We start from the raw sequence: 24,455 nt of genomic DNA, 5'->3' as shown, positions 1-24,455 counted from the left end.
GGGCCCTATAATGAAGTTCTACCTAGGTAGAATCATCATGGAGACCCTCATGCGCATATTCTTTTAAAATAAACGCATGCGCATCTTGGCTGCTCAGTCCTAGCTAATGCGGCGCATCACTATACTGACACGGGAAGCAGGGAGGACTTCATTATATTGACGTCGACGTTGGTGGGAGTGGCGCACCAGAGTACTGAAGATTCGCATGGGGAATCGTCTGTCAGTTTGCTCGAGGTAAGTATAATAAGTACCCCTAGGGTAATGAGCAATTTGATTTGATCTTAGTAAAAGGAAAGTAAACCCCTAGACTAACGAACATTTTTTTTTTTAACCCCTAGAAAAAGGAGCATGTTGGGTTTTTTCTTATGATAAAGTAGACAACCCACAGCAATTAGTTTTAACACCTAGACTAACTAGCAAGTTTTTTTGTTCTTACAACAGATTAATTACAGGAGATGCAAAGATTAAAAGCAACAGCAACTTCGGATGTGACTAAAGTGAATTATTAACATCCGAAGTTGCCGTTGCTTTTAATCTTTGCATCTCTTGCGATTAATCTGTTGTGAGAACAAAACAACTTGCTCGTTAGTCTAGGGGTTAAAAATAATTGCTGGTTAGTCACTATGTGCCGTCTGCCTTATAAGAAGAAAAAAAAAAACCATGTTAGTTTTTTTCTAAGGGTTAAAAAAAATACTTGTTAGTCTATGGGTTGACTGCCTTTTACTAAAATCAAATTAACTTGCTTGCTAGCCTAGGGGTTCTTATTATACTTGCCTTGAGCAAAGTAAAATATATGCCCCAGTAGTATGTGGAAAATATTGACATTGTCAACTGGTCTGCGCATGCAAGGTTTCAATAAAGAGCGTTCTATTAATATTTAAATAAAATGGGCGGAAACACTTGCCTATTGTATGGGATGATTAGTTCATCTTGCATAAACTCTGCCTATTTTATGGGCGGTCGTTACTGCTTGTTGTAAATTAATTTTAAAGTTAAATTAAAGATATTAAAAGCTTTTTTTCAGGAAAAAAAGTAAGTTGATTTTATTGCATAAATATGTATAATTCTGTATTTTGTTTTTGTAATATTTGGCAAAGATTTATAACCCTTTAAAAAGGGGAAGTACCTGTTTGTGCACACTATATCTCTAGGGAAAGCTGTTCATTAGCTAATAAGGGCAACTCCCACATCTCTATTCATAGGCAGTAAAAGGCCCTGTAAACACATTTTCAAAAAACTAAAAAAAAACATGCCATACACTTTAAAAAAAAATGAAAAAAGAAAGGACTTTAATATTTATGAACTGAATCAGCAACTAATTTACATGCTTTCTTTGAAACATAGGGGTGGCAAATATACCAAGCTCAAAGCAGGTTTCTTTTTCTATAAGGAAATGAAGCCCAAAATTTAGGAGCAAGGTGTGAGATGTCCATTAACCTGTAAAGAGAGTTTGCACCTAGCACAGCATAGAAGTTGAGAGCAGGCAGGACAATCTACCATAATGGGCCGTCTCCCTGATTTATAAAAGATACATAGGGCCTCTCACTTTACGTTCCAGGTGACGGTCTAGACGGGCCAGAGACTCAGATTCCCCTCCAGGCCACACAGCAGGAGACTGGTTGTCAGCAGGGAAGCCTGAAATACACAGACAAATTCGTAGCTTGAAACAGTGCAGAGAAATCAGATAACCAAGCTTCCAGTGATACAATACACTGTAAAAGGTTTAAAATCATCTTCATAACTGAGCAAATTTAGGTGCATCACAAGGACTGAGCTACTGAACAGATTAAGGAAGTACATCTTTAATCTGGACATATGCTATGCTTTTGATCACAGGCTACAAATTCCATAACCTCATATCTCTGCAAAATTAAAAGGCGTCCTATGTCTCACCTAGCTCCTCAAGGGATGGTTTGGTCCATCACGACGACTGGTTAAGGAAGTGTTTCTTTAAAGAGACAGTCAACTACAGAATTTTTGTTGTTTTAAAAGATAGATAATACCTTAATTACCCATTCCCCAGTTTTGCATAACCAACACAGTTAAAATTATACACATTTACCTCTGTAATTACCTTGTATCTAAGCCTCAGCAGACTGCCCCCTTATTTCAGTTCTTTTGACAGAATTGCATTTTAGCCAATCAGAGCTGTCTCCATGGTAAATTCACGTGCATGAGCTCAATGTTATCTATATGAAACATGAACTAATGCCCTCTAGTGGTGAAAAACTATCAAAATGCATTTAGATTAGAGGCGACCTTCAAGATCTAAGAAATTAGCATATGAACCGCCTAGGTTTAGCTTTCAACTAAGAATACCAAGAGAACAAAGCAAAATTGGTGATAAAAGTAAATTGGAAAGTGTTTAAAATTACATGCCCTATTTGAAACATGAAAGTTTTTTTGGACTTGACTGTCCCTTTAATCTGGACATATGCTATGCTTTTGATCTCAGGCTACAAATGCCATAACCTCATATCTCTGCAAAGTTAAAAGGCGTCCTATGTCTCACCAAGCTCCTCAAGGGATAATTGAGTCCATCACAATGACTGAGCTACTGAACAGGCTGAAGGGACACTCAAGTCAAAATTAAACTTTCATTATTCAGATAGAGCATGCAATTTTAAACAACTTTCAAATTTACTTAAAAAAAAAAAAAAAAATAAAAAAAAAAGAGGTCTTTATATTTAAACTTTTTGAGCCATCAGCTCCTACTGAGCATGTGCAAAAATTTACAGAATAAGCGTATATGCATTTGTGATTGGCTGATGGCTGTCACATGGTACGTGTATGCATTTGTGATTGGCTGATGGCTGTCACATGGTACAGGGGGAGTGGAAATATACATAACTTAAAATTGTCAGAATAAAAATCTATTTATTTGAAGTTCAGTGCTATTGCATTTGTTGATTATGCAAATCTACGGTGTTGACTGGTCCTTAAGGAAGTACATCTTTAATCTGGTCATATGCTATGCTTTTGATCTCAGGCTACAAACTCCGTAACCTCATATCTCTGCAAAGTTAAAAGGCGTCCTATGTCTCACCAAGCTCCTCAAGGGATGGTACCCCATAGGTTTCATCGTGGTTGCTCTGGACCTCTGTCTGGCATGTTTCCATCTGTTGGCGTGTAACGGTGGGTACTGGCCTTCGGGGAAGATCCATGCGGCTGATGATTGCCTGAAATCTCTTGTATGTGAGTGGCGGACTGTTGCCATTCAACTCTATAATCCTGCAAATGAAAGTTACAGGCTTTAATTTAAATTAAATGTTCACAAGATACCGCAAGTCGAAATTAAACTTAAATGATTCAGATATAAGATGTAATTTAAAGACTCCTATTGTAAAACTTAGTTTCTTTTGGTACCTTTTGTTGAAAAGCATATGTACATATTTTTCAGAAGCAGCAATGTACTACTGGGAGCTAGCTGGTGATTGGTGGCTACAAAAACATTTGCTCACAGGAAGTATTCAGTTAGATTCTAGTTGTGCACTACTGTTCTTGAGCGGACTTTAACAATGCGTTTAATCCCTTTGGTTAAACACAATAATTTACACATTTACATTTTTGCCCTTTTATGTCCCTTTAGGTTGTAAAAAAAAAAAAAAAAAAGGATTTAGTCAAACTGGTTAGCAGAAGTGTTATAAGGAAATGTAGAAAAATATATACAATGTTACCAACACTATAAAAGGGATCACCGCTAAACACTTTTTATAATGTGCAAAATCCCTTTTGAAAAAGGCAGCCACAGGCAATAGATACCTTAAAGCTAAAATAGAATGTCACTGTCTCATTAAACATTGGAACAATGTAAAACAATACAGTCACTGAACTCATTAACCCAATGTGATAAAACGTAGCTGACCTAATTGTACAAGTCTAACAGCGCCAGAGCACACCAAGCCTTGTGATTGGTGGGATGTGTGACTGACAACTCACATCCTGCTAAGGAGCTGCAAGGCTTGTGACTCCCAGGTGGGACTTTTACCTAGGTGTTTAAAAGGGACAGGAAACCCCAACATTTTCTTTCATGATGTGGATAGAACATACAATTTTGAACAACTTTCCAATTTAGTTCTATTATCAAATTTGCTTCATTCATTGTTATCCTTTGCTGATGGAATAGCATTGCACTACTGGCAGCTAGCTGAACACATCTAGTAAGGCAATCACAAGACACAAACGTGTGCAGGCACCAATAAGCAGCTAGCTCCCACTAGTGTAGGATATGTGCATATTATTTTTCAACAAGGGATACCAAGAAAACAAAGCACAATTGAAAATATTAGTGAATTTAAAAAGGCGTCTTAAAATGACATGTTCTATTGGAATCATGCAAGTTTAAATTTTGACTTTCCTATCCCTTTAAAAACTTTTCAGGGGATAAACACATAATAATAATTATAATAATGATCTAAAAGACCCAATCATGTCAATTTTGTATTAGAATGCCCCTTTAAGTGCTCTACAATCTATTTTGTCATTCATTGGCCTCTATTTTTCCTGCACAGCTGAATTTCTTCCTTTGCCATTATGTGGCCATGATACTCTTCATTCAACAACGTGTGTAACCGGCTTACAACCATTCGGCTGCTCCCTCAAAGTCAAGTTATGTTTAGGTCTTCTTCAGGAGCTGGAGGATTCTCTATAGTTGCATGTGTGAGGAAGAACTAATCCCCAGCACGAGAAGGTTTTATTTACTCACAGGGCACATGCAAAGCTGCTTGACTCTGCACATAACCCTGGGGTCCACCAGGTGGCAGTCAAGTCTTCCTACTGTAACTACTTTTAAATAAGATACAAATTTATTTTTAAAAGGAGCATGAAACTTTAAAACATTTTGCAATGTACCTCTATTATGTCATTTCCTTTGTTGGAGAGAAAGCTAGGTAGGGTGATTGCATGAATCTATAGAAGTCTATGGTAGCAGTGTTTGCAACTATTTTTAACATTGCTATAAACATTGTTGCAAATGCTGCTGCTAGATTGATAAAGGCATGTGCACGCTCCTGAGCTCACCTATGATTACTATTTAATAAAGGATACAAAGGGAGGAGAAGCTAATCCAGACGTGTTACTGGAGACACCTTGCAATGCCATTTTGTTAACTACAAAACAATCCCATTTCTGCTATCAACTCTGCGGAGGTAAACTTTAAACAGATATGTGGCCGGGGTAGACTTGTGAGGTCGGCAGAAGGCACTTATAATTCTCAGAGTTGGAAAATCCTACAATTTTCGGAAAAGGGGGTAAAATAAAAAAATCATGTATACTGTGTTTTTTTTTTTTTTTTTTTTTTAAAGATGTATTGCAGTATGCAATGATAGTGTTTTTATTAGAGTAACATGATATTTTAAAGACAAGGTTTTGAGAGATTTCCTCTTTTCCTCGGGTCTGAAGCAATACTATTCAATATAGCAGTTTAACACTTTAAACAAGATGTTGTTAGAGAAGGGGAGGGGGAGAAGTGGGGTGTCATAAATAGCAGAATTTGCCTATTTTTAACTACACAATGCAGACTGCAAACTAAGTTTCCTTTATTAACCATTTCCCTGCTGGAACGCACACAAAACTTAGAGGGGACACCATGTGGAGAGCACTGTCTTTTCTAGAGGCAATTCAATTACAGCAAACAAGGTGTTAATCAGTTCTAATAAGGTTCATACTCGATTATTTGTTAATCTATTGGAAGACTGCAGAAAAATGTATTTACTGTCCCCATTCAATTTCTAACAGAAATGAAATGAGCAAATACCCAGGTGCTCAGCAGAGGCAACTTCGATTTTCCACTGAGCTCAGCAACACAATCCATGTTCCATTTCATTGGCTGCACCAGCCAGGCCTCCTAGTAATTTTTAAGATAATTTTTAATGATTACCATTAGGTAAATATCTACAAATATATATATATCAACAATGCTTCAAATATAAACTAAAATTTGTTCTACAAAAAAATAAAAAATAAATGTATGCTTGCCTGATAAATTTATTTCTCTTTCTTGACACAATGAGTCCACAGATCTAATTACTATTGGGAATAGCACTCCTGCCTAGAGCACCACAGCAAAGCTGTTAAAGGGACAGTCTACAATAAAATTGTTATTGTTTTAAAAGACAGATAATCCCTTTATTACTCATTCCCCAGTTTTGCATAATCAACACAGTTATATTAATGTACTTTTTACCTCTGTGATTACCTTGTATCTAAGAACCTTCTTCCAGCCCCCTGATCACATGACTGTGACTGTTTATTATCTACTGACTTGCATTTAGCATTCTGTGCCTGAACACAGTGTTATCTATATGGCCCACATGTACTTTGTGTCTTTGTGTTGAAATGGAATTTAAAAAGCATGTAATAAGAGGCAGCCCTCAAGGGTTTAGAAATTAGCATATGAGTCTGCCTAGGTTTAGTTTCAACTATGAATACTAAGAGAAAAAAAACAAATTTGATGATAAAAGTAAATTGGAAAGTTGATTAAAATTGCAAGTCCTATCTGAATAATGAAAGTTTAATTTTGACTAGACTGTCCCTTTAAATATCACCTCCCTTCTCTCCAAACCCAGTCATTCGACTGAAGTAAAGGAGAGAAAGGAAGCAACAAGGCGCAGAGGTGTCTGAAGTTTATAACATACTATCAAGCTGTCTAAAGAACAGCGCGGGCTGTGGACTCATCGTGTCAAGAAAGAAAGAAATTTATCAGGTAAGCATAATGTTGTTTTCTTTCTAATGACACAATGAGTCCACGGATCATCTAATTACTATTGGGAATCAATACCCAAGCAAGAGTACACAGATGATACGGGAGGGACAAGACAGGGAACCTAAACGAAAGGCACCACTGCTTGAAGAACCTTTCTCCCAAAAAATGGCCTCAGCCGAGGCAAAAGTGTCAAACTTGTAGAATTTTGAAAAAGTGTGAAGAGAGGACCAAGTTGCAGCCTTGCAAATCTGTTCCACAGAAGCTTCATTTTTGAATGCTCAGGATAAGGAAACAGCCCTTGTAGAATGAGCCGTAACTCTCTCAGGAGGCTGCTGTCCAGCAGTTTCATAAGCAAAGCAAATAATACTCTTCAACCACAAAGAAAGAGAAGTAGCAGTAGCTTTCTGTCTCTTACGTTTCCCAGAAAAATACCACAGAGCAGAAGATTGACGAAAATCCTTAGTCGCCTGTAAATAGAATTTTAGAGCATGTATCACATCCAGATTGTGTAGAAGCTGTTCCTTCCGAGAAGAAGGATTAGGACACAAGGAAGGAACAACAATCTCCTGATTAATGTTCCGTCAGAAACTACTTTAGGGAGAAACTCTAAATTTGGTACGTAAAACTACCTTATCTGAATGAAAAATAAGGTAAGGAGAATCATACTGTAATGCCGAGAGCTCTGACACTCTATGAACAGATGAAACAGCAACAAAAAAACAACAACTTAATATCTAAGGAATGCATAGGCTGAAACGGAGCCCCTTGAAGAACCTTAAGAAATAAATTAAGACTCCAGGGAGGAGTAACTGGTTTGAACACAGGCCTGATTCTGACCAAGGCCTGACAAAATGATTGCACGTCTGGTACGTCCGCCAGACGTTTATGTAGCAAAATAGACCAGGCAGTTATTTGACCCTTTAGGGAACTTGCCGATAATCCCTTCTCCAAACCTTCTTGGAGAAGGGACAGAATTCTAGGAATCCTAACTCTACTCCAAGAGTAGCCCTTGGATTCACACCAATATAGATATTTACACCACATCTTGTGGTAAATCTTTCTAGTCACAGGTTTACGAGCATGAATCATGGTCTCTATGACCGATTCTGAAAATCCACGCTTGGATAAAATTAAGCGTTCAATCTCCAAGCAGTCAGCTTCAGAGAAACTAGATTTGGATGAAGGAAGGGCCCTTGAAGTAGAAGGTCCTTCCTTAACGGAAGTCTCCAAGGTGGAAGAGATGACATGTCCACCAGGTCTGCATACCAAATCCTGCAAGGCCATGCCGGTGCAATGAGGATCACTGAAGCCCTCTCCTACTTGATTGGAGCAATGACCCGAGGTAGAAGAGTGATAGGAGGAAATAGGTATGCAAGACTGAAGGTCCAAGGTACTGCCAGGGCGTCTATCAGTACAGCCTGAGGGTCCCTTGACCCGCACCTCAGAAGCTTGGCATTCTGCAGAGATGCCATAAGATCCAATTCCGGCTGACCCCATTTGAGTATCAGGCTGGAAAACACTTCCGGATGGAGTTCCCACTCCCCCGGGTGAAAAGTCTGCCTGCTCAGGAAGTCCGCCTCCCAGTTGTCCACCCCTGGGATGTGCATCGCTGACAGACAGCAATTGTGGGTCTCTGCCCACCGAATAATCTTGGCTACCTCTGTCATGGCTAAGGCACTTTGCGTTCCTCCCTGATGATTGATGTAAGCCACTGAAGTTATGTTGTCCGACTGGAACCTGATGAACCGGGCCGAGGCTAACTGGGGCCAGGCCAGAAGAGCATTGAAGATTGCTCTCAGTCTTAGAATGTTTATGGGTAGAACAGACTCCGACTGAGTCCAAGTTCCCTGAGCCTTTAGAGAGCCCCAGACTGCTCGCCATCCTAGAAGGCTGGCGTCTGTTGTCACAATCACCCAAGAGGGTCTGCGAAAGCAGGTTCCCTGGGAGAGATGATCCTGAGACAACCACCAAAGAAGAGAATCCCTTGTCTCCTGCTCCAGCTGTATTTGTGGAGACAAATCCGCATAATCTCCGTTCCACTGACTGAGCATGTTTAACTGCAGAGGGATGATGTCCATTGCCGCCACCATCAGCCCGATTACCTCCATGCACTGAGCCACTGATGGCCGAGGAGAGGACTGAATCGAAAATTTTTGATTTCCTGACTTCTGTCAGAAAAATCTTCTTTGATAAGGAATCTATTATGGTTCCCAAGAAGATTACCCTTGTATTTGGAACAAAGGAGCTATTTTCCAAATTTACCTTCTATCTGTGAGATCGCAGAAAAAATAACAACATTTCCGTGTGGGATCTTGCTTGTTGAAAGGATGGCGCCTGGATCAGAATGTAGCCCAAATAAGGGGCCACTGCAATGCCCCACAATCGGAGCACTGCCAACAGGCATCCCAGAACCTTCGAGAAAATTCTGGGAGCTGTGGCAAGGCCAAATGGAAGAGCCATGAACTGGAAGTGTTTGTCTAGAAAAGCAAACCTTAGAAACTTGTGATGGTCCCTGTGGATGGGAACATGCAGTTACGCGTCCTTTAAATCCATGGTTGTCATAAATTGACCCTCTTGGACCAAAGGGAGAATGGAATGAAAAGTTTCAATCTTGAAGGACGGTACTCTGAGAAATTTGTTTAGACTCTTGAGGTCTAAAATTGGTCTGAAGGTTCCCTCCTTTTTGGGAACCACGAACAGAATGGAATAGAACCCCAGACCCCGTTCCTGTATCGGAACAGGAACTATCAGCCCCAGGTCAGAGAGGTCCCGTACACAGTGTAAGAACACCTCTCCTTTTGTCTGGTCTACAGATAATCTTGAAAGCAGAAACCTGCACCTGGGAGGAAAGGTCTTGAACTCTAGTTTGTATCCCTGGGACACGATATCCACCGCCCAGGGATCCTGAACATCTCGGACCCAAGCCTGAGTGAAGGAGGAAAGTCTGCCCCCTACAAGATACGGTCCCGGATCGGGGGCAGGCCCTTCATGCTGTTTTTGATTCAATAGCAGGCTTTTTGGATCGTTTTCCCTTGTTCCAAGACTGACTGGGTCTCCAAGAAGGTTTGGGCTGCTCCTGCTTGGAAGAGGAAGGGGAAGGATTTCCCTTGAAATTTCGAAAGGAACGAAAATTACTCCGACGTCCCTTTTGTTTGTTTCTCTTATCTTGAGGGAGAAAATTACCCTTTCCTCCCGTAATGTCAGAAATTATTTCTGTCAAACCCGGTCCAAACAAGGTCTTTCCCTTGTAAGGAATCGCCAAAAGTTTAGACTTAGATGACACATCCGCAGACCAAGATAACCATAAAGCTCTGCGGGCTAGTACAGCAAAACCCGAAATCTTTGCTCCCAGTTTAATAACCTGTAGCATCACAAGCATTAGTAATAAAGGAATTGGCCAACTTAAGGGCCTTTAGTCTATCCTTGATCTCTTCAAGGGGAGTGTCTGTCCTAATAGAATCAGACAACGTATCAAACCAGTATGCCGCCGCACTAGTGACGGTAGTAATGCACACTTCAGGTTGCCATTGTAAACCCTGGTGTACATATCTTCTTGAGTAACCCCTCTAATTTTTTATCCATAGGATCCTTAAAAGCACAGCTATCCTCTATGTGGATAGTAGTCCTCTTAGCCAGAGTGGAAATTGCCCCTTCCATCTTGGGTACGGTTTGCCAAGACTCCTTGATAGAGTCCGCTATGGGAAACATCTTTTTAAATATAGGGGATGGAGAAACAGGGATACCCGGTCTCTCCCATTCCTTAGCAATGATCTCAGTAGCTTGATCTGGTACAGGAAAACCCTCCACCATGGAAGGTACATCAAAATATTTGTTAAGCTTACTGGATTTCTTAGGATTAACTACGACCGTGGTGTCGCTGTCGTCCAGTGTAGTCAAAACCTCCAGTAACAGACGGAGGTGTTCTAGCTTAAACCTGAAAGATACAACTTCAGTATCAGCAGTAGGAATAACACTGTCAGAATCTGAGATTTCACCCTCAGATGCTACCGAAGTATCCTCCTCCTCAGGCTTCTGGGAGGAGGCATTCGAAATAGCAACAACTGCGTCAGTAACCTCGCTTACTGAATGTTTATTTTTCCTCTTGCGCTTTCCCTGCAGCATGGGAAAAGCAGACAATGCATCAGAAACCGAAGGGAACATGAGAGAAGCGATGTCCTGCAACATAACTCCAGTAGGAGTTAGAGAGGAAGTGCAGGGCACTGCATGTGTGGGCGATAAAAAAGCTGTGGCATATATTGACCATTGTCATTAGACTTCTGAACAGCATCCACCTTAGACAATGTTGGCTCAGAAAAAAGTCTATCCCTATAATTTAAAGTTCTCTCAAAACATGAGGAACAGAAAGGGATTGGTGGTTCCACATTGGCATCAAAACACAAAGAACAAGTGACATTTTGCAGGGCCTCTTGGTCCATTCTGACTCACAATGGATCAAATTACCAAATAAAAGGTTTACATTTTTCAATAAAAATTAACAGAAAAAAACGTTACTGTCTCTTTAAATTTTAAAACGTAACTTTTATTTTTTATTTTGTAGTAAGGATTAAATAGAGCTACACAAATACTGTTAAAACACCTCTACATCTCCGCTTAACTATGCTGAGGTGCCTACCTGCCCTGCTGACACCGGCTCAATTCCCCTCAGCAAAAGATCCGGAACTCAGTCTGCAGAACAGTGAAACGCTGTCCGGTCCTAGAAAACGCATGCCTTTTGTTTAATATGAGTTTATGCTGACTGAGACTGCTATCTTCACAACTAATTCCCTCCTGTCACAGGAAATTAATGAAAAAGTGGCGCGCAAACACAAACTGCCGCCTCAGATAGCTCCGCCCATTATGGGCGTCTAAAATTAATCTCCCAGTCGGCATATTTTAAAGTAAAGCCGCCAGGAGCAGTGAAACCACAATAAATTGAGCCTTATTTAACCTCCTCAGCCCCAGTGCCTGCCATAATACACTGCCTACATAAGTCCCCTCCAGAATTATATCACATTATATTAGCGCAAACGTTTTAAAACAAAACTTCCCCTTTGAATTTTAAAAAACCCCAGCTGTTTTACAGACCCGCTCTCTGTGATCTTCTGAGCGGGTCTGTTTTTTTCAAACAGCGCATCGGGCCAGCTGTATAGTCACAGCCCGGCCGCGCCATAGCACTAAGTGCAGCTCTCTCCTGCTGTCTGACAGCAGGAGCGAGCTGCACTTAGTGCCTTTAAGGCAGCATAAACTACATAAGAGGCGCAGTGAGAATTATGTCCCACAAGTTCCTATTGCTCTAAAGCCACCACTGCTCTACTGAAGAGACTGATATAGACTACGGCTACACCCTAAAACAAAGCAGCACAATCTTGCACTACTTAAAAAATAATAAAATCTTGCTTGAAGAATCTTTTACCAACACCTAACTTTACCACTTCCTTGCTCTAAAGTAGGCAAAGAGAATGACAAGGGTTGGAGGGAAGGGAGGTAATATTTAACAGTTTTGCTGTGGTGCTCTTTGCCCCCTCCTGCTGGGCAGGACTGATTTTCCCAATAGTAATTAGATGATCCGTGGACTCATCGTGTCATTAGAAAGAAAGTTATTTAAATGTTCCTTACCCTCTGGGTCATTATACTGCAAGTTTACAAAAGTACAATATTTGTTTCTAAATGGTATGAAATAAAATTTCCATTAACATGGGAATCGCTATTAAAAAAATAATTTCTTTATGTAATGGGGATATTCTGAATCAATTACACTGAAGGAAATATTGGTGAGTCTTGAAATCTGCTCCCCTGGTAATAACCTGTGAGAAACCAGACAGATGGGTTCTTTAGTCATTTGTTTTATCAACAGAGGAGCAATCAATCTCAGTGCTCACACACTCTCTGCCCACCTTAAATGGACACTGAACCAAATTTTTTTCTTTCATGATTCAGATAGAGCATGCAATTTTAATCAACTTTCTAATTTACTCCTACTATCAATTTATAAATGTATCAATTTATTTGTTCTCTTGCTATCTTTATTTGAAAAAGGCTTCTAAGCTTGGCCAGGAAGAAACCTCCAGGATCTCAAGCTTGTTTTTGTTTCAGAACTCTTTACAGCACTTTTTTATTGGTGGATGAATTAATCCACCAATCAGCAAGAACAACCCAGGTTGTTCACCAAAAATGGGCCGGCATCTAAACTTACATTCTTGCATTTCAAATGAAGATACCAAGAATGAAGAAAATTTAATAGGAGTAAATTAGAAAGTTGCTAAAAAATGTCATGCTCTATCTGAATCACAATCCCTTTAAAGCTGAAATCTTGCAAGGCAAGAAAGCTAGTATGTTACCTCTCTACACCAGACCTATCCGATTCCTTATTAACTTGTGTCACTAATTGTGTTTATAAATATTTCATCCTGGATGTCCTCTCACTACCTTAAGCTAAATCTCCCTAAAACTGAGCTCTTTATCCCCCCTCACTTCCAAAATTTCTAACCCCCAACTTTCTAAAACTGTCGATAACATAATTTCCTCAACCCCAGATGCCCAATTGTCTTCGGGTCACACTTGACTCATCTCTCTTTCATTCCCCACATCCAGTCGTTAGCCAATTACTGCTGCCACCACATTAAAAACCACCTACGCAATTCGCCATTTACTCACACAAGACTTTAATCCACTCTCTCATCATTTCCCGCCTTGACTTTTGCAACTCCATCCTCTCCGGCCTCCCTAGCTGTTGTCTATCTTCCATAATAAATGCCTTTGCCAGGCTGATCTTCCTTACACGTCGCTCCTCATCTGCTGCACCTTTCTGCCATCCCCTTCACTGGCTTCCTCTAACCTCCAGAATAAAACACAAAATCCTGACTCTGACATTCAAGGTGCTTAACACTACTCCCCCCTCTATATATCCGACCTCATCTCAAGATACTCCCCCCCATTACCTTTGCTCTGCACATGATCTGTCCTTGTTACCGCCTCACTTTCCCATCTACAAGACTTCTCCAGATTGGCCCCTATCTTGCTGAACTCTCTGCCCTGCTCCACAAGACTCTCACCTAGTTTTCAAACGCTCCTTAAAGACTCTACTGCTCAGGGATGCATACAATATATAATGATATTTTTTATCTAAGTTCCTCTCCTCCTTCTCTCATTCCCTTACTGCTCCTTAGTATGTAGACCTACAAGTCCAGCTGCTTTGTAGATCACCTTCATGAGAACTGATTTACAACAGTGCAACTCTTGGCAGGGCCCTCTATCCCTTTGTCTTTTGTGTTTATAGCGCTGCGGAATCTGTTGGAGCTCTACAAATAACTGATAATAAATTCTTTGCAGGGTTTCCACAAAAGACAACTAAGGGCTGGAGCTTAAAATGTAGGATTTTGTAGAAAAAGCCATTGCAGTGGCAGTAACCTAACGTAGCCACATGTTGTAATGTAGTCATAGCAATGCCATAGGTGACACTGCTCACAAGCATGTGGTAGGGGGGTAAGAAGCGGTTTTAGGATTCTAGAGATTGCTGAAAACCAGCCTCTGACAACTTAGAGGATTATCCTAAACCAAATCCCATGCCCTAACCCCAAGTATAAACCTAATCTTAGGATCATTGGCAGTGAAATTGCAAAGGCTACTGGGGTTGGATTCCAAAAAATATATAAAAAAAGGTTGCCTGTTGGCCATAAAACAAGATTTCCTTCACATTTCAACTACTCTGTCCGAATGATACATTCAGCATATGTGCAAAGGCCAATATATATATATTATGTATAACAAAAATCTACAGAGGACAATACATATGAAATAGTTGTCGCCAGTAATTGTCACTAATAATCCCTGGATCTCATTGGCCCGAGGCAGAGAATACTAAACAGACACAGGAGATACAAGAGGAGACAATGCTACACAGAAGATGGCCACAAGTCTTAGAAAAGTCCCAAATGATTATGCTGTAAATTCTGGTAGTATTTAAAATATGGTTACTATTAAAAGGACCACTAAACACAAAAGAATATCACAATCCGTAAATGCATAATAAAAAGACAATGCAAAAGCACTTAGAAAGAAATCTATTACTCAAATGGAACGCAAATTAACACATTTTAAAGTTAGTTCCATTTTACCTCCCACTGCATCATGTGACAGTCATAAGCCAATCACAAAATGCATATTCATATATTCTGTCAATCTGGCACATGCTCAGTAGATGCCTCAAAGTGTGCATATAAAAAGAATGTGCAGATAATGGAAGTGAACTGAAAAACATAATTTATGTAAGAACTTACCTGATAAATTCATTTCTTTCATATTAGCAAGAGTCCATGAGCTAGTGACGTATGGGATATACATTCCTACCAGGAGGGGCAAAGTTTCCCAAACCTCAAAATGCCTACAAATACACCCCTCACCACACCCACAATTCAGTTTAACGAATAGCCAAGAAGTGGGGTGATAAAAAAGTGCGAAAGCATATAAAATAAGGAATTGGAATAATTGTGCTTTATACAAAATCATAACCACCACAAAAAAAGGGCGGGCCTCATGGACTCTTGCTAATATGAAAGAAATGAATTTATCAGGTAAGTTCTTACATAAATTATGTTTTCTTTCATGTAATTAGCAAGAGTCCATGAGCTAGTGACGTATGGGATAATGACTACCCAAGATGTGGATCTTTCCACACAAGAGTCACTAGAGAGGGAGGGATAAAATAAAGACAGCCAATTCCTGCTGAAAATAATCCACACCCAAAATAAAGTTTAATGAAAAACATAAGCAGAAGATTCAAACTGAAACCGCTGCCTGAAGTACTTTTCTACCAAAAACTGCTTCAGAAGAAGAAAATACATCAAAATGGTAGAATTTAGTAAAAGTATGCAAAGAGGACCAAGTTGCTGCTTTGCAGATCTGGTCAACCGAAGCTTCATTCCTAAACGCCCAGGAAGTAGAAACTGACCTAGTAGAATGAGCTGTAATTCTCTGAGGCGGAGTTTTACCCGACTCAACATAGGCAAGATGAATTAAAGATTTCAATCAAGATGCCAAAGAAATGGCAGAAGCTTTCTGGCCTTTTCTAGAACCGGAAAAGATAACAAATAGACTAGAAGTCTTACGAAAAGATTTCGTAGCTTCAACATAATATTTCAAAGCTCTAACAACATCCAAAGAATGCAACGATTTCTCCTTAGAATTCTTAGGATTAGGACATAATGAAGGAACCACAATTTCTCTACTAATGTTGTTGGAATTCACAACTTTAGGTAAAAATTCAAAAGAAGTTCGCAACACCGCCTTATCCTGATGAAAAATCAGAAAAGGAGACTCACAAGAAAGAGCAGATAATTCAGAAACTCTTCTGGCAGAAGAGATGGCCAAAAGGAACAAAACTTTCCAAGAAAGTAATTTAATGTCCAATGAATGCATAGGTTCAAACGGAGGAGCTTGAAGAGCTCCCAGAACCAAATTCAAACTCCAAGGAGGAGAAATTGACTTAATGACAGGTTTTATACGAACCAAAGCTTGTACAAAACAATGAATATCAGGAAGAATAGCAATCTTTCTGTGAAAAAGAACAGAAAGAGCAGAGATTTGTCCTTTCAAAGAACTTGCAGACAAACCCTTATCTAAACCATCCTGAAGAAACTGTAAAATTCTCGGTATTCTAAAAGAATGCCAGGAAAAATGATGAGAAAGACACCAAGAAATATAAGTCTTCCAGACTCTATAATATATCTCTCGAGATACAGATTTACGAGCCTGTAACATAGTATTAATCACAGAGTCAGAGAAACCTCTTTGACCAAGAATCAAGCGTTCAATCTCCATACCTTTAAATTTAAGGATTTCAGATCCTGATGGAAAAAAGGACCTTGTGACAGAAGGTCTGGTCTTAACGGAAGAGTCCACGGTTGGCAAGAGGCCATCCGGACAAGATCCGCATACCAAAACCTGTGAGGCCATGCCGGAGCTACCAGCAGAACAAACGAGCATTCCTTGAGAATCTTGGAGATTACTCTTGGAAGAAGAACTAGAGGCGGAAAGATATAGGCAGGATGATACTTCCAAGGAAGTGATAATGCATCCACTGCCTCCGCCTGAGGATCCCGGGATCTGGACAGATACCTGGGAAGTTTCTTGTTTAGATGGGACGCCATCAGATCTATTTCTGGAAGTTCCCACATTTGAACAATCTGAAGAAATACCTCTGGGTGAAGAGACCATTCGCCCGGATGCAACGTTTGGCGACTGAGATAATCCGCTTCCCAATTGTCTATACCTGGGATATGAACCGCAGAGATTAGACAGGAGCTGGATTCCGCCCAAACCAAAATTCGAGATACTTCTTTCATAGCCAGGGGACTGTGAGTCCCTCCTTGATGATTGATGTATGCCACAGTTGTGACATTGTCTGCCTGAAAACAAATGAACGATTCTCTCTTCAGAAGAGGCCAAAACTGAAGAGCTCTGAAAATTGCACGGAGTTCCAAAATATTGATCGGTAATCTCACCTCCTGAGATTCCCAAACTCCTTGTGCCGTCAGAGATCCCCACACAGCTCCCCAACCTGTGAGACTTGCATCTGTTGAAATTACAGTCCAAGTCGGAAGCACAAAAGAAGCCCCCTGAATTAAACGATGGTGATCTGTCCACCATGTTAGAGAGTGTCGAACAATCGGTTTTAAAGATATTAATTGAGATATCCGTGTAATCCTTGCACCATTGCTTCAGCATACAGAGCTGAAGAGGTCGCATGTGAAAACGAGCAAAGGGGATCGCGTCCGATGCAGCAGTCATAAGACCTAGAATTTCCATGCATAAGGCTACCGAAGGGAATGATTGTGACTGAAGGTTTCGACAAGCTGCAATCAACTTTAGACGTCTCTTGTCTGTTAAAGACAGAGTCATGGACACTGAATCCATCTGGAAACCCAGAAAAGTTACCCTTGTCTGAGGAATCAAAGAACTTTTTGGTAAATTGATCCTCCAACCATGATCTTGAAGAAACAACACAAGTCGATTCGTATGAGATTCTGCTAAATGTAAAGACTGAGCAAGTACCAAGATATCGTCCAAATAAGGAAATACCACAATACCCTGTTCTCTGATTACAGACAGAAGGGCACCGAGAACCTTTGTAAAAATTCTTGGAGCTGTAGCTAGGCCAAACGGCAGAGCCACAAATTGGTAATGCTTGTCCAGAAACGAGAATCTCAGGAACTGATAATGATCTGGATGAATCGGAATATGCAGATATGCATCCTGTAAATCTATTGTGGACATATAATTCCCTTGCTGAACAAAAGGTAAGATAGTCCTTACAGTTACCATCTTGAACGTTGGTATCCTTACATAACGATTCAATATTTTTAGATCCAGAACTGGTCTGAAAGAATTCTCCTTCTTTGGTACAATGAAGAGATTTGAATAAAACCCCATCCCCTGTTCCGGAACTGGAACTGGCATAATTACTCCAGTCAACTCTAGATCTGAAACACATTTCAGAAATGCTTGAGCTTTTACTGGATTTACTGGGACACGGGAAAGAAAAAATCTCTTTGCAGGAGGTCTCAACTTGAAACCAATTCTGTACCCTTCTGAAACAATGCTCTGAATCCAAAGATTGTGAACAGAATTGATCCAAATTTCCTTGAAAAAACGTAACCTGCCCCCTACCAGCTGAGCTGGAATGAGGGCCGCACCTTCATGTGGACTTAGAAGCAGGCTTTGCCTTTCTAGCTGGCTTGGATTTATTCCAGACTGGAGATGGTCTCCAAACTGAAACCGCTCCTGAGGATGAAGGATCAGGCTTTTGTTCTTTGTTGAAACGAAAGGAACGAAAACGATTATTAGCCCTGTTTTTACCTTTAGATTTTTTATCCTGTGGTAAAAAAAGTTCCTTTCCCACCAGTAACAGTTGAAATAATGGAATCCAACTGAGAACCAAATAATTTGTTACCCTGGAAAGAAATGGAAAGTAAAGTTGATTTAGAAGCCATATCAGCATTCCAAGTTTTAAGCCATAAAGCTCTTCTAGCTAAAATAGCTAGAGACATAAACCTGACATCAACTCTGATAATATCAAAAATGGCATCACAGATAAAATTATTAGCATGCTGAAGGAGAATAATAATATCATGAGAATCACGATGTGTTACTTGTTGCGCTAAAGTTTCCAACCAAAAAGTTGAAGCTGCAGCAACATCAGCCAAAGATATAGCAGGTCTAAGAAGATTACCTGAACACAGATAAGCTTTTCTTAGAAAGGATTCAATTTTCCTATCTAGAGGATCCTTAAACGAAGTACCATCTGACGTAGGAATAGTAGTACGTTTAGCAAGGGTAGAAATAGCCCCATCAACTTTAGGGATCTTGTCCCAAAATTCTAATCTGTCAGACGGCACAGGATATAATTGCTTAAAACGTTTAGAAGGAGTAAATGAATTACCCAAATTATCCCATTCTTTGGAAATTACTGCAGAAATAGCATTAGGAACAGGAAAAACTTCTGGAATAACCACAGGAGCTTTAAATACCTTATCTAAACGTTTAGAATTAGTATCAAGAGGACCAGAATCCTCTATTTCTAGAGCAATTAGTACTTCTTTAAGTAAAGAACGAATAAATTCCATTTTAAATAAATATGAAGATTTATCAGCATCAACCTCTGAGACAGAATCCTCTGAACCAGAGGAATCATCAGAATCAGAATGATGATGTTCATTTAAAAATTCATCTGTAGGGAGAGAAGTTTTAAAAGATTTTTTACGTTTACTAGAAGGAGAAATAACAGACAGCCTTCTTTATGGATTCAGAAACAAAATCTCTTATATTATCAGGAACATTCTGCACCTTAGATGTTGAAGGAACTGCAACAGGCAATGGTACTTTACTAAAGGAAATATTATCTGCTTTAACAAGTTTGTCATGACAATCAATACAAACAACAGCTGGAGGAATAGCTACCAAAAGTTTACAGCAGATACACTTAGCTTTGGTAGATTCAGCACTTGACAGCGATTTTCCTGTAGTATCTTCTGACTCAGATGCAACGTGAGACATCTTGCAATATGTAAGAGAAAAAACAACATATATATAAAGCAAAATTGATCAAATTCCTTAAATGACAGTTTCAGGAATGGGAAAAAATGCCAAAGAACAAGCTTCTAGCAACCAGAAGCAATAAAAAATGAGACTTAAATAATGTGGAGACAAAAGCGACGCCCATATTTTTTCGCGCCAAATAAGACGCCCACATTATTTGGCGCCTAAATGCTTTTTGGCGCCAAAAATGACGCCACATCCGGAACGCCGACATTTTTGGCGCAAAAAAACGTCAAAAAATGACGCAACTTCCGGCGACACGTATGACGCCGGAAACGGAAATAGAATTTTTTCGCCCAAAAAGTCTGCGCCAAGAATGACGCAATAAAATGAAGCATTTTCAGCCCCCGCGAGCCTAACAGCCCACAGGGAAAAAGTCAAATTTTAAGGTAAGAAAAATGTTAAATTAAAATGCATTATCCCAAATATGAAACTGACTGTCTGAAAATAAGGAAAGTTGAACATTCTGAGTCAAGGCAAATAAATGTTTGAATACATATATTTAGAACTTTATAAACAAAGTGCCCAACCATAGCTTGGAGTGTCACAGAAAATAAGACTTACTTACCCCAGGACACTCATCTACATATAGCAGATAGCCAAACCAGTACTGAAACGAGAATCAGCAGAGGTAATGGTATATATAAGAGTATATCGTCGATCTGAAAAGGGAGGTAAGAGATGAATCTCTACGACCGATAACAGAGAACCTATGAAATAGACCCCGTAGAAGGAGATCACTGCATTCAAATAGGCAATACTCTCCTCACATCCCTCTGACATTCACTGCACGCTGAGAGGAAAACCGGGCTCCAACCTGCTGCGGAGCGCATATCAACGTAGAATCTAGCACAAACTTACTTCACCACCTCCACAGGAGGCAAAGTTTGTAAAACTGAATTGTGGGTGTGGTGAGGGGTGTATTTATAGGCATTTTGAGGTTTGGGAAACTTTGCCCCTCCTGGTAGGAATGTATATCCCATACGTCACTAGCTCATGGACTCTTGCTAATTACATGAAAGAAAAGTTGTTTAAAATTGTGTACTGAAATCGTGAAAAGTTTAATTTTGACTTGAGTACCCCTTTAAGCTGATGCCTTTCCCCTGACTTGTGACAGTTTTCCTCTGCTGGTGAGTTTCTGTGATGGTTAACAGTAAGGATCTACACAACAGTGCACCAAGTGACCAGTTTCACCAAGGCTCTTAGCTTACCTGTCCAGGTCATAGAGTGTATGTGAATTCTTCACAATGACCTCCACGCCAGCTTCCTTGGCTAGCTTCATGATCGCTGCGTCCCGCTCCTTTCCAAAGGGTTCTGAGTCATATTCAAGGGTTAAGCGGTTGACACCCCACTCCTAAGAGATGCAGAAGAGAGAGAGATTCCGTATTACTGGAGCTCTGAAAAAAAGCAGGAAGATTAAACAGTTGTAGGCTGCAGTTTAACGAGGTACAAAAATACGTTTGGGCAAATAAGCAACACTATAACCCCTACAAAAACATATCTAAGTTTAGTTTGTAGCACTTCACTTATGCACAGATATTTTTGTTCTATATATTTTTCTCTTTTTCTTGTCTCTCATGTGTCTATTTTTATCATCTTCCAGACAGATGTCTGTTTTCACCCTTTTTTCTCTACCTGTCCTTCTCGGCAGTCCCTGCATACTTTCACGTATAATACAGTTATGGGAATAAAACATAAAAAAGGAAATTAAAAATAGCTTCCAGTTGCATAAGAATATTAAAGGGACAATGTACCCTAATGTTTTTCCCCTTTAAATTGTTCCCAATAATTCATTTTACCTCCCGGAGTGTATTGAATTGGCTATAAGTGTAGGCTATAATAAAAGCTGTGTAAATATAGTCAGCAGAGGAAATTACACTCCCAGTGGGGGTTAGGAGAGATCAGCCATAAAATGTTAATTTAAAAAAAAAATCTAAATATTTGGCTTAGAGAGAACGTGTGTGTTCTGAACGTGATAAAATTTAATGTTTAATTTCCCTGCAAGTTCAACCCATTTGAATGTAAAAGAACAAAACCAGCTGTTTCATATACAAAAAAAAAAGAAGCAATTTCTCATATATTTTATACTCTGCAGCTGGTATAACAAGTCCTTAGATACACATTAAAGGACCAGTCAACACAGTAGATTTGCATAATCAACAAATGCAAGATAACAAGACAATGAAATAGCACTTAGTCTGAACTTCAAATGAGTAGTAGATTTTTTTCAGACAATTTTAAAAGTTATGTCTATTTCCACTCCCCCTGTACCATGTGACAGCCATCAGCCAATCACATACGCATTTATTCTTGTACATTCTTAGTAGTAGCTAGTGACTCAAAAAGTTTGAATATAAAAAGACTGTGCACATTTTGATAATGGAAGTAAATTGGAAAGTTGTTTAAAATGTCATGCTCTATCTGAATAATGAAAGTTTAATTTTGACTTGAGTGTCCCTTTAAGGGAAACACAATTTTACAGTACACTGTAAAAGAGCATGCAATTTGAAACAACTTTCCTTCTATTATCCAATTTGCTTAATTCACTTCATAGTCTTTGTTGAAAAGCATATCTAAATATGCTCTTAAGCTGCTGATTGATGGCTGCAGATAGATGCCTCATGTGATTGGCTCATTCATGTGCATTGCAATTTATTCAACAAAAGACATCTAAAACAATAAAGCAAACAAGGTTATAGAAGTAAACTTGAATGTTGTTTAAAATGGTTCTCTCCATCTGAAACATGATTTTTTTGGGGGGTTTCATGTCCCTTTACAATTATTAGAACTAATGAATATTACTATTCAGCCTTCTTAAAAAGGTTATATAAAATTTGAGTTAATTTATATTCTCTTATTGAGAGTAAGTTAAGAGAACATACAATTTATATACTGACTTGCTAGCTTACTATTGCTTGTGATAATACGTTGTACACGCTGTAAAGTTACCATCATGGCTAACTGAATGTGACATAGAGCAAGGAACTACATATCGTTCTTAGGCTGAGGAGTGCATTTCAGGACACGCCTACAAGGGAAATGCGTTAAGTACGTCTAAATGATGTTGTACATGGAAAGAGAGATTACTACAGTAACGTTTATCTGCTTTTACCCATTTCTGAATTTTGTTTTGTTGCTCTGCGATTCCCCCTTTTTTCTGTCACTGCTGTATATGCTTCTCCCTCTGCAATGCTCTATCCCTGCCCACCTTGCATTGCCGCCAGTCTGTCTCTGACGTCAGTCTGTCTCTGCTCTAATTTGTTTTTATTTCCCACGTCCCATATGTGCTATTTTCCTTTCTTTTTTTTCCTCCTCAACACAAAATGACTTGGACACTGAAGTATTATTTAAACATATGCATTAGGGCTGTGCGACATGGGAAAAAGAAATCCCAATTTTTTTATGAAATATTGCGATTACCATTTTAATTGCAACGTTATTACAATTTTTAAACATACATTTTGCATTCAAAAATGTATTTAACTGTTCACAAAAGCCGGCTTGTTCCCCCCCACTTGCAGTTTGCACTGCAGAGTGAACAGTCCAGAGAAAAGAGCAGTGTTAGTCCGTCACCTTCCTTGTTTGTGCGCACCTCAGGACTGGAGCAACAAACCACGAGGCACGTAAAATGGCTGCGATAGCGTTAAGTGCTGTGACAGTAATGGAACACTTCCTGGTCCCTTACTTGGAGTAGTGATCAGTACTGTTGCTTGGCTGGACTGGAGTGTTTGTGCGACTGATTTGATATGTTAAAGGGACACTGAACCCAATTTTTTTCTTTATTAATTGAGATAGAGCATGCACTTTTAAGCAACTTTCTAATTTACTCCCATTATCAATTTTTCTTCATTCTCTTGCTATCTTTATTTAAAAAAGAAGGCATCCAAGCTTTTTTTGGTTCAGAACTCTGGACAGCACTTTCTTATTGGTGGATGAATTTATCTACCAATCAGGAAGGACAACCCAGGTTGTTCACCAAAAATGGGCCGGCATCGAAACTTACATTCTTGCATTTCAAATAAAAATACAAAGAGAATGAAGAAAAATTAGACAGTTGCTTAAAATGTCATGCTCTATCTGAATCACAAAAGAAAACATTTGGGTTCAGTGTCCCTTTAAGGAAGCTGTTTCAGACAATTATTTTTGAAAGCAAAATTGCAGCCTCATGAGATTTTGTTATTGCGTAGCCTCATATCACGATTATTAGCATCATGCGATTAATAGCACAGCCCTAATATCCATTGTAGGTATGTGTATATATATTAGCAATTCAGCACTACACCAGATCTGTATATAAGCAAAACGTTCCATGAATATTTAAAACTCTTTTTGTTAGATAAGATGCATTGTTTTGCAGTCCAGAAACATATTTTTAGAAGTCTTCAAATTATGTTATTTCTTATGTCCTCTGCTGTGGCAAATTAAGAGACAGATATACATAAGCTCCCAAACTCAACAATCAATCACTGTGTAGAATGTTCTAGGGCCAAATATCTGAGGTTTGTAAGATCCAATCTTAATGTCTCTGGAGCAGTAGAAAAATCATTGTATGTAAATACAACTTATAGTAAATAAGTAAATAAGGAAAATATAAAGTGCATTACTTGTTTGCTATGCGATATTAAAAACAAAATGTGGGAAGTTAGATTTTGCATTTAAT

General features: G+C 39.3%; 1 protein-coding gene across 1 annotated transcript in view; it reads right to left on the bottom strand.

Annotated features, from left to right (window-relative positions):
* Positions 1-24,455, bottom strand: part of CRY2 (cryptochrome circadian regulator 2) — a 100,998-nt gene that overhangs the window by 36,979 nt on the left and 39,564 nt on the right. Inside the window, exons 3-5 of the mRNA XM_053720288.1 lie at positions 21,007-21,149; positions 3,047-3,231; positions 1,547-1,635 (exon numbers count right to left, since the gene is read on the bottom strand). Of these exons, the coding sequence (XP_053576263.1) occupies positions 1,547-1,635; positions 3,047-3,231; positions 21,007-21,149 (417 nt within the window). The remainder of the gene's footprint in view (positions 1-1,546; positions 1,636-3,046; positions 3,232-21,006; positions 21,150-24,455) is intronic.

This window comes from Bombina bombina, chromosome 7 (assembly GCF_027579735.1).
Source record: "Bombina bombina isolate aBomBom1 chromosome 7, aBomBom1.pri, whole genome shotgun sequence".
Lineage (NCBI taxonomy): Eukaryota > Metazoa > Chordata > Amphibia > Anura > Bombinatoridae > Bombina > Bombina bombina.
This window is presented reverse-complemented; position numbering and strand designations above follow the sequence as displayed.